At 45.3% G+C, this 17,707-nt stretch overlaps 1 protein-coding gene across 4 annotated transcripts in view; it reads right to left on the bottom strand.

The window, feature by feature from the left end:
• LOC140191261 (long-chain fatty acid transport protein 1-like) overlaps positions 1-17,707 on the bottom strand; it is an 89,292-nt gene that overhangs the window by 34,054 nt on the left and 37,531 nt on the right. For all 4 annotated transcript variants that reach the window (XM_072248508.1, XM_072248509.1, XM_072248507.1 and 1 more), the window contains 2 exons: positions 12,012-12,194; positions 2,652-3,046 (listed from right to left, as the gene is read on the bottom strand). In XM_072248508.1, coding sequence (XP_072104609.1) covers positions 2,652-3,046; positions 12,012-12,178 — 562 coding nt within the window. In that variant the 5' untranslated portion in view covers positions 12,179-12,194. The remainder of the gene's footprint in view (positions 1-2,651; positions 3,047-12,011; positions 12,195-17,707) is intronic.

The following is a 17,707-nucleotide window of genomic DNA, read 5'->3' as shown; positions in this document are numbered from 1 at the left end:
ATGACACCCCAAATAGATCCTTTGCTCTCGGTTGAATGGAAGGTCAGCAAGCCCCTGATGGGCAAAGTAAACGCTTCAAACATAACATCAAAGACAGGCCGATTTGCAAAGGTCAGGTAGTGGCTGAAACGTGGTGGCGGGGTCTGGGCCCAGAGTGTATCGAAGCGACAGGGCCCGGGTGCTAGAACGAGGAACGATCCAATGCTTAGACGAGTTAAATGCTGGGCCAGATCGAAAAGGTAAGGTGTTGGCGCCGGAGGCAAAGGTTGAGCCAGTTCTGCTCCATGACATTTACTCGGCTTTGCGCTAAACTGAGGCTTTGGCCTGCTCCAGCCGCTCTCGGCGTCACGCCTGTGGACTCACTTTCATCCTCAATGCCACTTGCTTTTACTGCTGGCACAATTTGTTTTTTTTCTCTCTGTACATTGGGTGTTGTATTATTTTTTAATGGCTTTCTTTGTTTTGTGGCTGCCAATAAGGAGACGAATCTCAAGGTTGTATAACGTATATATATTTGATAATAAATATACTTTGAACTTCAAAATCAACCTGAGGAAATTCAACATTTCATCTAAAAACTGAGAAGACATTGCACCCAATAGATAGACCTGCAGGAAATCTGTTTAAGAGGGAGCTGTGCTACATGAAACGACCTCTGCTGTGCCACACAGAACAAGCGGCAGCTGCAAAAGGACAGACTGAATAGCCAGTAACCACCACTTACTCTTGCCCACACTGCACCAGAATACGTGGATCCTGGATCAGCCTCTGCAGCTGCCCGATAGACAACCCCGAAATCGAATAGGGTGACCGCACTACTGCTACTGCTCCTACCTTTCCAAATGTCTTATAGACATTGTACCCACCTCTACAGATTGTTCCACTGACCCACTACCCTCTGTGTACAAAAGGGGCCACCTGTCACAGTGACTGAACTACCTGGCTTTTGTCAAGTGAACATGAACAATCCCAAAACCGTAAGTGCAAGAAGGGTAGGGGATACTTAACTGACCATTTCTGATTAACTGAAAATAATCAAATTAATTGGCTGCCTGCCTTATTACTGACTGCTGTCTACAGACTGGGTGTAGCGTGGTTAATTCTGGTAGGTGCTATGAATGGAAGGATAGGGGCACGTGATACCCCTGTACTGAGTGGCTTATAATCTCTACCTTGAAATATATCAGTGTTGTCAGCAGAACTTCAGGTGGCGATGAAGAGGCGTAGTATTGCAACAAGTTGCTCTCGCTTAACATCAGCATGATTGTGGACTCATAAGGGGGAAAATCAGAAGAACACACACCAGTCCTTATTGAGGGCTCTGTGGTGGAAAGGGTGAGCAACCTCAAGTTGTCAACATCTCAAATTACTATCCTGATTCCAACAGATTGATACAATCATGAAAAAGGCACATCAGCTATACTTCATTAAGTGATTTGGTATGTCACCAAAGACTCTTACAAATGGCTACAGAAGTAAGATGGAGCACATGAAGGCACAAGCTTCCTCACCATTACGGGCATATTCAAGAGTATCTCAAGAAGGTGGCATCCATCAATAAGGAACCTCATGCCCTCTTCTTGTTAATAACATCAGGGAGGAGGTACAGAAGCCTGAAGACCCACACTTGACAACTCAGGAACAGTTTTATGAATGGTCCATTTCTTTTTTTTTTGCACTATTTACTTCCAAAATTTATAGTAATTTGTCTATCTTACTGCTGCCGCAAAACAACTAATTTTGTGCCATCTCAGAAAGTGATATACCAGAACCTTGCATCTTATCCAGCACTCAAAATCTTGTGACTGCAAAGATGACAGCACAGGAAATCTACAAACAGATGACACCACCGGATCATCTTCAACTCCTTAAAGCAAGCAGTGGGCAGTAAATACCTGCCTTGCCAGTGATGTTGAATGGCAACTTCGGACACGACCACTTCATTATGGCCATCAAGGGGACGTGTACAGAAGGCTGAAGACACACACTCAACATTTCAGGAACTGCTTTTTCCCCTTTGCCATCAGATTTCTGAATGGTACTTAAAGCCATGAACACTACTTTGTTATTCATTTTTTTGTACTTTTTTTTAATTTTAGGATGGCATAGTAGCGTAGCTGTTAGTGTACTGGGATCACCGATCGGGATTCAATTCCTACTACTGCCTGAAAGGTAAAGCTCTCCCATGACCACGTGAGCTTCCTCTTTGCGCTCCGATTTCCTCCCACATTCCAAAGATGTGTGGTTAGGGATAGTGAGTTGTGGGCAGGGATGGTGAGTTGTGGGCAGGGACGGTGAGTTGTGGGCAGGGACGGTGAGTTGTGGATAGGTTAAGCATGGTAACAGTTTTGGGCTGCCCAGCACAATCCTCACTGATTTGTTTTAACACAACTGATGCATTTCACTATATGTTTCAATGTACATATGACAAATAAACCTAATCTTTTTTAATTGTAACTTATATTAATTTGTCTTGCACTGTATTTTTCCCACGAAACAACAGATTTCACATGTTAGTGATAACAAACCTGATTTTAATAATGAATACCTGGAAGTAACAAGCGCACCATGAAAATAGTAAAAAATTATTGCAGAAGAATTTAGTGTTGAGAGCATGAAAGGTTCAATAAATATTTGACAGGCTGACTCACCATCACTCATCTCTGCTCCAAAGATGATGGCTTTGGCTCCTGACACAGACAGACAGTGAGTGAGAGGGTCCAGACGGAGATTAAAGTTGAGCAGGGCAGCCTCCACCCCGATCTTGGCCATGCCAAGCCACAGGCCAACAAACTCAGGCCGACTCTCCATGAACAGGGCAATGACGTCACCCGGCTGGTAGCCCTGCTCGAGGAGGAAGTTCCCCACTGCGTTTGAGTACTCGTCGAGTTCCTTGAAGGTCCAGCTTTCATCCGCTCCTTCATAAATGAGGGCCACTTTGTCCGGGTGTTTCCTCACTGTTTCCTGGAAGATCTTTGGGATGGTGCTGTCTTCCTTCTGGTGTTTCTTCACCGCTAACTTAACACGCATCAGCAGGAACAGCCCACTGCCCAGGAGAGAAACAATCACACGTGATTAGCTAGCACGTCAATAATCATGAAAGTAATGACAGGGTGGTAAAGTTACATGGCATGCTTGCTTTTATTAGTCCAGGCACTGAGTTCAAAAGTCAGCAAGTTTATAAAACTCTTGTTAGCTCTCATCTGGAGTACTGCATTCAATTCTGGTCTCTGCATTGTAGAAAGGAATGTGGATGTTTGGGAGAAGGTGCAGAAGTGAAGAGGTTTTGCAGATGTTGGAAAGTTTAAGCAGCAAATACAATAGATACTTTGAGAATAATTTTGACTTTGATAAAATGCTGGGGGAGCTCAGCAAGTTAGGCAGCATCTACGGAGGGGAATGAACAGTCCTTATGAAGGGTCTCAGCCCGAAATGTCAACTATTTATTCCCTTGTATAAAAGCTGCCTGACTTGTGGAGTTCCTCCAGCATTTTGTGTCGGTGGCAGAAGAGATGCTGCCTGGATTAGAGGACAGGTACCATAAGGTGAGGTTGGACTAACTAGGGTTGTTTTCTTTGGAGTGGTGCAAGCTGAGACCTGATAGAAGTAAATAAAATGATGAGAGGGACTAATAGACCAAACAGCCAGTATCTTTTCCCCAGCTTAAACGTCTTAAGTGCATGCATTTAAGGTGAGAGGGGGAGAGTTCAAAGGAGATGGACAGTACAAGTTTTTCTTTCAAACACAGAGAGTGATGAGTGCATGCAATGTGCTGCTGAGGTGGGAGTGGAAGCAGATATGTTACAGAAATTTAAGAGGCTCTTGGAGAAGCACATGGATATACACTCAGTGGCAAGAGAAAATTTGCAGGTGCTGGAAATCAAAGTAATACACACAAAATACTGGAGGAACTCAGCAGGCCAGGCAGCATCTATGGAAAAGAGTCAACGGTTGATGTTTTGATCCAAGACCCTTCATCAGAAATGAAAAAGAGAGATGAGAAGTCACAGTAAGAAGGTAGAGGGAGGAGAGGAAGAAGAACAAGGTAGTAGGTGATTGGTGAAACTGGGACGGGGAAGGGGTGAAGCAAAGAGCTGGGAAGTCGACTGGTGAACCGGATAAAGGGCTGGAGAAGGGGGAATCTGATAGGAGAGGACAGAAGGCCATGGAAGGAAAGGAAGGGGGAGGAGCACCAGAGGGAGGAGATGGGCAGGAAAGTAGATAAGTTGAGAGGGGAAAATGGGAGTGGTGATTGGTGAAGGAGAAGGGGGTCAATTACTAGATGTTCGAGAACTCGATGTTCATGCCATCAAGTTGGAGGCTACACAGACGAAATATAGGGTGTTGTTCCTCCAACCTGAGTGAGGCCTCACTGCGGCAGTACAGGGGGGCCATGGACTGACATGTCAGAATGAGAATGGGAATGGGAAGTAGAATTAAAATGGGTTGCCACTGGGAGATTCCGATTTTTGTGATGGATGGTGTGTAGGCACTCGGAGACGAGGTTTCTGATAAACACTCAGTGATCACTTTATTTGCTACAACCTGCTCGTTAATGCAAATCCCTAATCAACCAATCGTGTGGTAGTAACTCAATGTGTAAAAGCATGCAGACATGGTCAAAAGGTTCAGTTGTTGATCAGACCAAATTTCAGAATGGGGAAGAAATATGATCTAAGTAACTTTGACTGTGGAATGATTATTGATGCCAGATGGGGTAGTTTGAGTATCCACGAAACTGCTGATCTCCTGGGGTTTTCACACAAAATTCTCTGAAGTTTACAGGGAATGGTGTGAAAAAACAAACAAAAAAAAAATCCAGTGAGCAGCTGTCTATGGCATTGTTAATGAGAGAGGTCAGAAGAGAATAGCCAGACTGGTTCAAACTCACAGGAAGGTGACAGTAACTCAGATAACCACACATTACAGCAGTGGTGTGCAGAAGAGCATCTCTGAACGCACAACACGTCGAAGCTTGAAGTGGATGGGCTACAGCAGCCGAAGACCGCGAACATATTCAATGGCTACTTTATTAGGTACAGGAGGTATCGAATAAAATGGCCACTGAGTGTGGAGGAGTGTAGACCATGTTCACTCAGGAGTGATTAGTTTAATTAGGCACCATCAGCTTAATTTGTTCAGCACAATGTATGGGATGAAGGGCCCGTTCATAAGTTCTATAAAATCACCGGGGGGTGGGGGGCATAGAGAGGCTATAGTCATACTTTATTGATCCTGGGGGAAGTTGGTTAATTTAACCAATTAATTTAATTTAACCATTAACAGCGCTATAGTGCTGAGGATTCCCTGCCGCGTTTTTATGGGACACAGCAGGAATTCATAACTTTGCCATTATCTCACTTTCCCCGCGTCCCGGCAATGCTGATTCCAGCGCAAAGTTACGGAAATCAGGAGCACCCCTAGATTCGGTTCTGCCTCACTCATCATTCAATAGAAGCAAGTAGAGTTGGACGTGAGCTTAACTCACACCAACCCAACAGTGGCCTCTTGTCAAGCAACAAGCCAATCTTGAAATTCTCGTTCTCACTTCCCCATGGAGGTCTGAGACAAAAAGGTCCCACAAATCTTCACAAAGAAGGTCACTTTGGGTGGTGGGGGGGGGGGGAGGAGGAAGAGCTCCTTTTTTGTCCGACTGTTGATTTAATAGTTTCCTGATTTCACTTCCATGTGAACTGGCGCTAGACTAGCTCAAGCTGACAGGAAGGCAACAGAAACCCAAATAACCACGCGTTACAACAGTGGTGTGCAGAACAGCACCTCTGAACACACAATACGCTGAACCTTGATGTGGATGGTCGACAGCAGCAGCAGATTTTCTAATAAAGTGACCACTGAATGTACACAGACTGGAGGCATGGAGCCAGCTCTAATTTTTATATCAGGGTTTCTTTTCCTAGATTCTTCCTAAAGGAGAAATAGTTTTGGCAAATCAAATTGCTTTATTGTGACAAAGGAAGGCATTTGGTCTGTCAAGGCTATTCCTGAATCAGGGTGTGGGGCAGTTAATGGGATGAGCGAGAACTGATTCTAGAGAAACATGGGGAGGGAATGAGGCTGATAGGAATGCTGGGAACCTGTGCTAGAGTCATAGAAAAGTATAGCACAGGGACAGGCCCTTTGGCTCATCTAGTCCATGCCAAGCCATTTAAACTGCCTACTCACATCGACTTGTACTGGGACCATACCCATACCATCCATGTACCTATACTAAGTTCTCTTATACTTGCGCTGGCAACTTTAGGACGCGGGAGAAAGCTGGAGCATCTGGGGAAAATCCACTCAGTCACAGGAAGTGCAGGCAAGCCGCACTGAGATGGCACTGGAGGTCAGGACTGAATTCAGGTTACTGGAGCTGTGCGATGGCAGCAACACAAGCTGTGACACTGTGCTGTGTTGTATCTGGTCAAATCCATTTAGCACTACAGATACTGAGCTTGGAACGTTCCCGAATCCAGACACAGTGATAAACAATCTGCCGGAGGAACTCAGCAGGTTGATCAGCATCTGTTGGAGAAAAGGAATTGCTGACATTTTGAGAAACCTGAAACACTGACTATTCCTCTCCTCCTCACGGATGCTGTCCGGCCCTGTGAATTCCTCCAGCAGATTGGTGCTCCCAATTCCAGAGTCTGCAGCCTCTAGTTTCTGCACAAAGTTGAGAAATGTGGTTTCATTTACAAATCAGTAGTATGCCTGCTGACAAGGGCCGGGAACTTTAGCAAAGCAGTGTATTTAAATCTACTGCATGCCTCCCTCCCTCCCTCCCTCGGACTGCTTTCATTTCACAAGGTTTTGAGAGGGGAAGCTTGGCTGAGAAGATTCCAGCTGGCTCCAGCTCACACAGACCCATAGCTGGAGCCTGTATCTGTTTAGGAATGGACTCTTAAAGAAATGTTCTCCTGCACACAATCTTCAGTTTGGCAAATTTCCAATTCCCATATTAGACTCACAGTTACAATTATTCTGAAAGATCTTTGTGACACTTGACTGCTGATCCTAGTGTGGACTAATTGTATCAAAGTCTGAGAACTTGTCCCATAGTCTACGGTATGTCTAAGTGTTATGTACCAGCAGCAATAGATCACAAATTGAGTCAGGTTTTAATGTTAAAACCACTACATTTATTAGTATCTACTCAAAATGTAGAAAATTAAATGAAATAAACAAAGTTAACAGTGTTATGTATGTGTGGCTCCCAAACTGTCAAGCTTAGGAACAGTCCTTAAAGTCTTAGGATGGCAAACTAGAAAGGTCCAGTAATCCACGGAATAAGTGAGGGGAGAAACTTGTAAATCCACGTTAAAAGGTAGAGAGAAGGCAATTACGAAGAATTCCCCAGGTTCCACGCTGGGAAAACGAAGTAACAGTCGCAGAAGATCTTATCTGTCGAGTCGTCCCAAAATCCATGTAGAAATATCACAAGGTGACAGTCACAGAATATTCCTTAGCACGAGTGGTTACCAGATAACCTACCCGAAACCATGTAAGGGTTAACAAAGGTGGTTGCCACAGGGTACTCCAACAAAATCCACGTATGGATCATGCAAAGTGACAGTCGCATGTCCACTGTGCACTGGGTGCTGTTGATCAACCCAATTCTCTGGGTGTGGGAAAGTATCAGACTTTACCCATTGCTGCAGCAAGCTCCTGCTGGCAGCTTGTGGTCCAAAGCTTCTACTCTCTCTTGCTCTCCTTCTGAAAGTCCCAGCGGTCTGTCGCAGCTTGTTACACTGACATCATAGTTCCGCCTCATCCAGGCGTTTTAAAGTGACACCCACAGTAAACGAAACCATGGTCATGTAACGTAAGTCACGGAGGATTCCAGTTAGAAGGCAGATTTTGGTAAGTGCAAACTATCCCTACGCCCAAGAAAACACCTGAGGAGACTTCACAGGATGGTTAAAAGCTGAATCTGAGCTTCAAAAGAAAGGGATTCTAGGAGGAGTGACCGAAAGCAAGGTCATGCAATATACTTTATGGCTTGAAGAGGAACACATAATAGGCCTAGATAGAGTGGACATGAAGAGGATGTTCCCCATAGTAGGGAAGTCTAGATCCAGAGGGCAACAGCCTTGGTTTAGAGGGCTGTTCCTATAGAACAGAAATGAGGAGGAACTTATTTAGCCAGAGGGTGGTGAATCTGTGGAATTCATTGGCACAGACGGCTATGGAGGCCAAATCATTGAGTGTATTTAAAGTGGAGGCAGTAGGTTCTTGATTAATAAGGGTGTCAAAGGTAACCTGGAGAAGGCAGGAGAATGGGGATGAGAGGGATAATATATCAGGCATAATCTAAAGGCAGAACAGAACCCCAGGATGGTGTGTTGTGTCCCCAGTGCGACGGATGTCTCAGATTGGCCACAGGACATTCTAAGAGGGGAAGTTTAGTAGCCAAAGCTCATTGTCGTAAGAGCATCAGTCATAGGAAGAGAAATAGGCCATTTGGCCCATCAAGTCTACTCTGCTATTCAATCATGGCTGATTTATTATCCCTTTCAACACTATTCTCCTCCATTCTTCCCCGAACATTTGACACCCTTACCTATCAAGGATTTATCAATCAACCATTTTACAAATTATTAGTCTATCTCCCCCATTTGGTCTTGCTGTCTCATCTGTGTAAGAGTCTGTAGTTACCTTACTGGCCTCATCAGTTAATCCCAGCACCCACGGAACCAGATTGGAAGTAAATTATCTTCAATAAGGGGAGCAGGAGGAACTAAAGGTAGTTCCAGAGGTTTTTGAGGACCAGGGGGACTTCTTCCAGTTCATCCATGAAACAGCTTAAATGTCATGTTCTAGGTCAGCAGATGGAGGGATTGAGAAAGGTAGAGGTTATGATCAGTAAGCATGTCCTATAAGGACAGGCAGGGACAGATTAATAAGTATGGTGAAGCATGCTTATTTCACTGCAAGGAGTATTATGAACACAAAATGCTGGAGGAACTCAGCAGGTCAGGCAGCACCTATGAAAAGTAATAAAAAGTCAATGTCTGGGGGCGAGACTCTTCCAGTCCTGATGAAGGGAGGGGTGAGGACGCCGCGATAAGAAGGTGGTGGGTGGCTGGAAGACGATAGGTGAAGCCGGGTGAAAGGCCCAACTCTACCCACCCAACTTCATATTCCACTTCCTCCTAAATCCTTTCCAGTCCTGATGAAGGGTTTCAGCCCAAAATCCTAGCCTAATCACGGGACGATTTACAATGACCAATTAACCTACCAACTGGTACGTCTTTAGACTGTGGGAGGAAACCAGAGCACCCGGAGGAAATCATGCAGTCATGGGGAGAATGTATAAACTCCTTACAGGCAGTGACGGGAATTGAAACTGGGTCACCTGTACTGTAAACTGTTGTACTAACCACTACGCTACCGTGCTGCCCAGGAATGTCCCTGGGAAGTAGGATTAAAGAGAACCCCAAGGCATTTCATATACATGTTAAAAACCAAAAGGAGAATTGGGGAAGGAGTAAGAGTAAGGGAAAAGAGGACAAAAGGAATTCATGCTTAGAGTCAGAAGGTGTGGGTGAGGTACTAAATGAGTGCTTTAAATCAGCATGGAGAAGGGCATAGAGGATAGTGAGATTGGTGGGGTACACTAATCTAAATTTTGAGATCAAGAAGGAGATAATGTTTGACAAGCATTTTGCTCGATGTCCGCAGGACCTGATGGAATCTACCCCAGGTTACTGAGAGAGGAAAGGAAGGAAAGCTAGTGCCTTGAAGAAGATCTTTGTATTCTCTCTAGCCACAGGTAAATTCCAGAAGAATTAGGGAATAAATAACGTTATTTGTTTGTTTAAGGGGGAAAATGTGGATAATCCAGGGAATTATCACATCAAAAGTAGGGCAGCTTGAGAGGATTATTAGGAATAGGTTTACTACTGTTTGGAAAAGCATGGGCTAATTAGGAACAGGCAGCCTAGATTAGGAACAAACTTAATTGATTGAGAGGAGATGATAAAGTTGATTGATGAAGGTGAAGCAGTGAATGTTGTCTGCGTGGGCGTTAGTAAGGTACTTGACAAGGTCTTTTATGGTGGGCTGATCCAGAAGATTAAAATGCTTGCCAGTTTGGATTCAGAATTCACTTGTTCACCGAGGAGAGATGGCAGTGGTCAATGTGTCTTATTCTGGCTGGAGGTCTGTGAACAGTAGTGTTCTGCAGGGATTAGTGTTGGGACCTCATATCCGTAACTATATACAGTATACGTATTATGACTTGGATGAAAATGTAGATGGCTTAGTTAGTAAGTTTACAGATGACAAGAATTGGTGGAGTTGAAGACATTGACAAGGGTTATCAAAGGGTACAGCAGGATGCAGAACAGTTACAGATAAGGGTGGAGAAACGGCAGATGGAATTTAATCTTCAAATTCCATAAGACCATAAGACATAGGAGCAGAATTAGGCCATTCAGTCTATCGAGTTTGCTCTGCCATTCCAGCATGGTTGATCCCGTATCCCACTCAACCCCCTATCCTTTGACGCCCTGACCTATCAGGAAACTACCAACTTCTGCTTTACCCACGAACTTGGCCTCCACTGCAGTCTGTGGCAGAGTATTCCACAGATTCACTACTCTCTGGCTAAAAAAATTCCCCCTCACCTCTGTTCTAAAAGGTTGTCCCTCAATTTTGAGGCTGTGTCCTCTAGTTGTGGATACCCCCGCCAGAGGAAACACCCTCTCCACATCCACCTTATTTAGACCTTTCAACATTTGGTAGGTTTCAATGAGATTCTCCGCATTCTTCTAAATTCCAGTGAGTACAGGTCAAAGCTGCGAAACGCTCCTCATATGTTAACCCTTTCACTCTGGAAACATCCTCCATCCTCGTGAACCTCCTCTGGACTCCCTCCAATGACAACACACCCCTTCTGAGATATGGGGCCCAAACCTGTTGGCAATACTCCAAGTGTGACCTGACTAGTGTCTTATAAATGCTTCTTGCTTTTATATTCTGTTCCCCTTGAAATAAATGCCAACATTGCATTTGCCTTCTTTACCACAGACACAGACTGAACCTGTAAATTAACCTTCTGGAAGTCTTTCATGAGGACTCCCAAGTCTCTTTGCACCTCTGATTTTGAACCTCCTCCCCATTCAGATAATATCTGCACTATTGTTCCTTTTACCAAAATGCATTATTGTATATTTCCCTACACTGTATTCCATCTGCCACTTTTTTTGCCCATTCTTCCAATCTGTCCAAGTCTTACCGCAATCGCATTGCTTCCTCAGTACTACCTACCCCTCCACCTATCTTTGTCACAAATTCGCTGCCAACATAACTGTTGGACAAATCGCTGTAGTTTTCTGCTTTGGTGCTACATATCAATCTTAGACTTTGTTTTTAAATATATGAGCACTTCTGTTCTGTTTTAACAACTATTTTTCTTTCTTCACATGCCCCTCCCCTTGGGCCTTCAATCATCTCTTTCAGCATTTAGGCCCCCTCCTTGTAATCCGATGACATATCCTTACCTTTGCTCTCCCCTTTATCTGGTTCTTTACTGGCTCTTCCAGCTTGTTTGTAGGAATCTTTGACATGAGACTCTTTACCTCCACTAATGAATGCTTCCTAATCTAATGAGTGTTTCCAACGTTTTCTGTTATTTAGAGATACAGTAGTTAACAGGCCCTTCAGCCCAATGAGCCTGCACCGCCCAGTGAACAATTAACCTACCAACCTGTACCTGCAGGAAATCCACGTACTCACGGACAGAATGTATATCCTTAAGGACAGCAGCAGAACAGAACTCGGGTCGCCGGCACTGTAACAGCATTACACTAACCGCTCTGCTTAGAGTTATAGAGGAACTAAGCAATGAGGTAAATATGATATAAATGTGAGAAATTTTAAAATTTAAAAGATCCCTCCAAAGAAACAATGTCCAGCTTCAGAGCTGCACCAAGTGCAAGACTTGCTTACTCTCACACTGAAGCACAGACACCCCGCAATGAAGCCAGTCTCGCAGTGCAACTTACAAGATATCTCTAGGGGCAGTTTTCACCACAATTCGGAAAAACCTCCATCCTCCAGTTCCGAGATAAATGCCTAAACTGGCAGCAATGCTCCAGGTCCAGGAAATTCCCAGGAGCTGCATCAATCCCAGAGATCCCAGGGATACAGTGCAACTCACCACGTTGTGCATCTTGCAAACAGGGTGCCTATTTGAAAAGAAACAATGCTGAAATTAACAACAGTAACACGTAGCTTTATTGTCAGAACAGAGCTAAGCAGGTTAAACATTAGGAAGAGGATAGAAATAATAAACCCACCTAATTTGAAAAGTGGCCAATTGTTTGGGGCAGTCAACATACTTGCACCTATAACCGTTAGAAATGGTGGATGGCATGTCTGGGACCATACGTGGGTTAGGACCTTAGCCAATTGCTAAACAGCTTCAATAACGGGCCATGTACACCCAATGGACTGGGTCCTCTAACCTTTTATGTCGGTTCAACTCTGCACCCTTTACTCTGCCCTTATGTAGCCAGTATCATGGTATTGTTTTATTGGATATGGGCTGGTCTGATGTCCAACCAGACAGTTCAGCAGTTTGGTAAGTGCCTCATCCAATGTTAGGGTGTGGTGTGGTGGGGTGGGGAGGTGTGTGCTGTTTAATCTACACATTATTCCTCCAAGCTTCTAGTTGCCTGGCTCTGAAGCAATCCATCAGTGAATCAGTTCTACATCATTTATATATTTTTTTAAAAGTTGTTTTAAGCATTATTTATAGCTTGCCTATTCAAGCAGGAGAAGACTGCGCAGAATTAGCCATTATTTTAGCTCAACGACAGGAAGGCAGACCCAGCAAGGCACTGTGGAGCGCTCAGAGCTTGAAGGGGGACTGGGAATGTCATGGAAAACCATTGCAACTGACCCCAACTCCAGCTGTCTTGACTCTGTCTTGCCACTGGATACAATGGTCTCAGATAAGTGAGTGAGGTCGTCACAACTCTTCCTCCATTTTAAACTAAATCTTTGCGCAAGTCACTCTTGTAATTCAGTTCCTACAAATTGCAGATGACTAGAGTGAGTCTCATCATTGCACGATGAACAAACTAGAACTACAACTGATCCTGGTGCCTATAACCGAGATAGGTATCTCCCAATTCATGATGGTGGAAGCCTGGAGACTGGAGGCCGGAGGCCGGAGGTCAGTCCTGGGATTAGAGGACTGCCTGTGTATGTGGGTTGGTGAGAGGGAGGAAAGGGGTTTGTTTTACTGTGGCTGTTTCATTACTTGCTAAGTTCTGTTTTATTGTGTTCTGTGTTGTCCTACTGAACATTGTTGGCACCAGAGTGTGTGGCAATGCTTGTGGGCTGCCCCCTGCACACCCCTAGCTTGCATTGCTTGTTAACACAAACAACTCATTTCCCTAACAACACACACAAAACACTGAGAGAACTCAGCAGATCAAGCAGCATCTGCGAAAATGAATCAACAGTTGACATTTTGGGCTGAGACCCTTCTTCAAGACCGGAAGGGAAAGGAGAAGATGCCAGAATAAAAAGGTGGGGGGAGAGGAAGGAGGTTAAGCTGGGAGGTGATAGGTGAAGCCAGGTGGGGTAGGAAAGGCAAAGGGCTGGAGAGGAAGGAATCTGATAGGAGAGGGAAGTGGCCATAGGAAAAGGAGAAGGAGGACGGGAGCTGGGGGAAGTGATAGGCAGGTGAGGTGAAATAAAAGCCCAGAGTGGGGAATAGAAGAGCGTGGGGGGGGGGGTGGGGGAGAGAAATCTTCTTTTACCTGTATGTTCCGATGTACATGTGATAGATAAATGAATCGGTATCTCCAAGTTGGGATGCCAACTCTGGATCAGTTCTTAGCAGGGGTTACATTGTATAGGTATAGAGATACTACAGGTGCTGAAAATCAAGAACAATGCACACAATGTGTTGGAAGAGCTCAGGTCAGGCAGCATTTATGGAATTTAATAAACGGTCGATATTTCAGGCTGAGACTTTTCATCAGGGCTGAAAAGCTGGGCTGGGGGCAGGGGAAGAATTACAGGATGGCATGTGATAGGTGAAACCAGGACAGGGGGAGGGGTGAAGTAAAGAGATAAAGAGCTGGAGGGGAAATCTGACAGGAGAGGGCAGAAGACTGTGGAAGAAAGGGAAGGGGGAAGAGCACCAGAGGGAGGAGATGGGCAGCTAAGAAGGGAAGATGTGAAAGGGAAACAGGAATGGGGAATGGTGAAGAAGGGAGGGCAGGTACAGCAGTTCGAAAAATCGATGTTCATACCATCAGGTTGGAGGCTACTCAGATGAAATATAGGGTGTTGCTTCTCCAACCTGAGAGTGGCCTCATCACGGCAGCAGAGGTGGACGTGGATTGACATGTCAGAATGGGAATGGGAAGCAGAATTGAAACAGTAGGTAACCCCAACAGACTCCCAGGTGAAGTGTTGCCTCACCTGGAAAGACTGCTTAGGACCCTGATTGTTAGTGAGGGAGGGGTAGGGATAGATGTGGCTCTTGTTCCGCTTGTAAGGATAAGTGCCATGAGAGACGTCAGTTGGGAAGGATGAGTGGACAAGGGAGTCCCTGCAAAAAGTGGAAAGTGAGGGGAGGGAAAGATATACTTGGTGGTAAGATCCCATTGGAGATGGCATAAGTTACTGGAGGGGGAGGTTTCTGGGATGGTAGGTGAGGAAAAAGGATTGCTTTTCCTGGTGTGGTAGCAGGAGGATGGGGTGGGGACAGATGTGTGTGAAACAGAAGAGATGTGGGTGAGGGCAGCATTGATGGTGGAGAAAGGAAAGCCCCTTTCTTTGAGAAGGAGGACATATCAGTTATTCTGGAATGAAAAGCCTCATCCTGAGAACAAATGTGGCGGAGATAGAGGAACTGAAAAAAGGGATTGGCATTTTTACAAGAGGCAGGGTGGGAATAGGTGTAGTCCAGATAGCTGTGAGAGTCAGTGAGTTTGTAAAAGATATCAGCAGATAGACTGTCTCCAGAGATGGAGGGAGATCAAAAAATAGAGGAGAGAGGTGTCAGAAATGGACCAAGTAAATGTTGGGCAGGGTGGAAGTTGGAGGCTAAATTGATGAAGTCAACAAACTCGGCATGGGTGTAGGAAGCAGCAACAATGCAGTTGTCAATGTAGCGTAGGAATGGTTGTGGTGCGATGCTGCTGTAGGCTTGCAGCGTGGACTGTTCCATGTAGCCAATGAAAAGACAGGCATAGCTGGGACTCGTGTGTGCCCATGGCAACACCTTTTGTTTGAGGGAAGTGGGAGGAGCCGAAGGAAAAATTGTTGAGGGTGAAGACCAGTTCCAGCAGATGGAGGAGAGAGATGGTGGAGGGGAAGTGGTTGGGTCTGTTGTCCAGAAAGAAGCAGACAGCTTTATGATCCTCATGAAATGTACAGGGACTGGACATCCATAGAAAAAATGAGACAATTGGGCCCAGGGAACTTAGAGTCATTGAAGAGATCGAAAGCATGTGAAGTGTCACAAACGTAAGTAGGAAGACACTGGACCAAGGGGGATAAAATAGTGTTGAGGTATGCAGACGCGAGTTCAGCGGGGCAGGAGCAGGTAGAAACCATGGGTCTACCTGGACAGTCAGGTTTGTGGATCTTGGGTAGGAGGTAGAATTGGAAGGTGCCGGGTAAGGTACTGGGTGCTGGGTGAGGTTAGTGGCAGTGGTTGGGAGAGCCCCAGAGTCAATGAGGTCGGTGATGGTGCAAGAAACAATGGCCTGATGCTCCTTAGTGAGGTCCTGTTGAAGGGGTAGGTAAGAGGAGGTGTCTGAGAGTTGCCGTCTGGCCCCAGCAAGGTAGAGGTCAATCTGCCAGACTACTGCAGCACCCCCCTTATTAACAGGTTTGATGGTGAGGTTGGGATTAGTACAGAGGGAGTGGAGAGTATATTTAATTGCATAATGTACAGCAAAGGACGTATCAGCATCTTCTGCAATAAAACCATATTAATACTAACTTCCAATCCAAAGCCAAGTAGGCTCAACTACAGACTCCTACCCGTCTTCAACTTAAACCATACAACAGTATAATACAGTACAGGCCCTTTGGCCCACAATTTTGTACTGACCTTTTAATCTACTCCACAATCAATCTAACACTTCTCTTCAAAGCTCAAAATCCTTCATTTCTCTTTTGCCCATATTTCTTTGTGCCTCTGTTGTATCAGCCTCTACCAGCACCTCCATCAGTGCGTGCCAGGCCCCTATAACTGTGTAAAAGCCCATCTCTGACATTTCCCCCAAACTTTCCTGCACTCACCTTAAATGGACGTCCTCTGACAATAGCCATTGTCACCCCGGGATAAAGGAGCTGGCTGTTCACTTTGTCTATGTCTCCCATAACCTTGTACACCTAACCTCCTCCATTCCAAAGTGAAAAGCCATAGCTCGCTCAATCTTCCCTCATAAGACAAGCTCTCTAATCCAGGCAGCATCCTGGTAGATCTCCTCTACAGCCCCCACATTCTTTCTGTACAATTAGGAATCAGCCCTGTGCAGTGATATCAGGCCGCACTGGTGACAGAGCGGTTACTCCCCATCGTGCTCCCTGAAGGAGGATCTAAGATGGTGCCAGAGGGCAACTTCTTTGAGTTCATCTGTGAAACAGCTTAAATTCATCTCTTTAATGTTTCCTTTTTCCTTTTCAAGGTGTTCTGTCGGAGTCCGTGATCTACAACTGCACTCAAACTACAGTTCTTCATGGCGGTGGGTTCCCACTCTCAAAGCTCACTGAGCGGCCGTGTTTTCAGCATCTCCAGGGGTGGCCTGGAATACGTGCGCCTTTGGGATGTGGAAGCATTGCAGGAACTCAGAACATCAAGACAGCGGGTGCAGCTTTCAGAGACCTCTGCACTCAAGTGATTGGTCTCTCTCTCTCTCACGCACACATACACAATGTGGTTCCGGAAGAGTCTGCTGGTTCTCGAGTTGGGTGAGCTTGAATAAGTGATGCTGTAGAAGGGGTGATCCCTCTCTCTCCCTCATTAGTGAGAGACAGAGCCTGTGGCATGTCGAAATACTGGTTATGGGCTGGAGTTTTTGATGGACTCTAGATCTTGGTCTTTTTTGGGAGCTTTGCTATTGCTTTCTTGGTGGGTGGTGGGGCTGATGCTTCCTGCTGGAACAAGTGGGAGGAGGGTTAATACTTTTGCTGCTGGTTGTGCATGGGGGGGTGGGTGGAGGGGCTTTGGGGTTCTAATGTTTTTCTGTCATTTATTCTTTGGGGTTTTCCTCTGTTTCATGGATATCTGTGAAGAGTATGAATTTCAAGTTGTATACTGTATACATTCTCTGATATTCAATAGAACCATTGAATGGCACCCTTGGCACTTTGGTGGCACTGGACTTGCAGGTTTTCTGGACTACTGGCAACAGCTATTCCAGGTCCAATCAAAGGTGTAATTGTTTGTCTTTTGCGCCCCTTTTACAATCGCAAGGTACTGCTGGATACTAAGAACATCAAGTACCGCATAACTATCCCATCAACAAGCTGCTTGATAGCGATGGATCTGGACTTATTATTATTTTGCCACTTGGACTCCTTGAGTACTCTCGGTATATTGGTGCACATGACTATCTCGGGATGTATTCATCGTGATCACAAAACCCTGCTAGAAATTGGCAGTGTAGTATACTGAAGGTCCAGATCACTGGTTCATTGGAAAGACCAACAGTGGTGGAGCTGC

Source organism: Mobula birostris, chromosome 32 (assembly GCF_030028105.1).
Source record: "Mobula birostris isolate sMobBir1 chromosome 32, sMobBir1.hap1, whole genome shotgun sequence".
NCBI lineage: Eukaryota > Metazoa > Chordata > Chondrichthyes > Myliobatiformes > Myliobatidae > Mobula > Mobula birostris.
The sequence above is the reverse complement of the archived record's forward strand: the minus strand, read 5'-3'. Positions and strand labels throughout refer to the sequence as shown.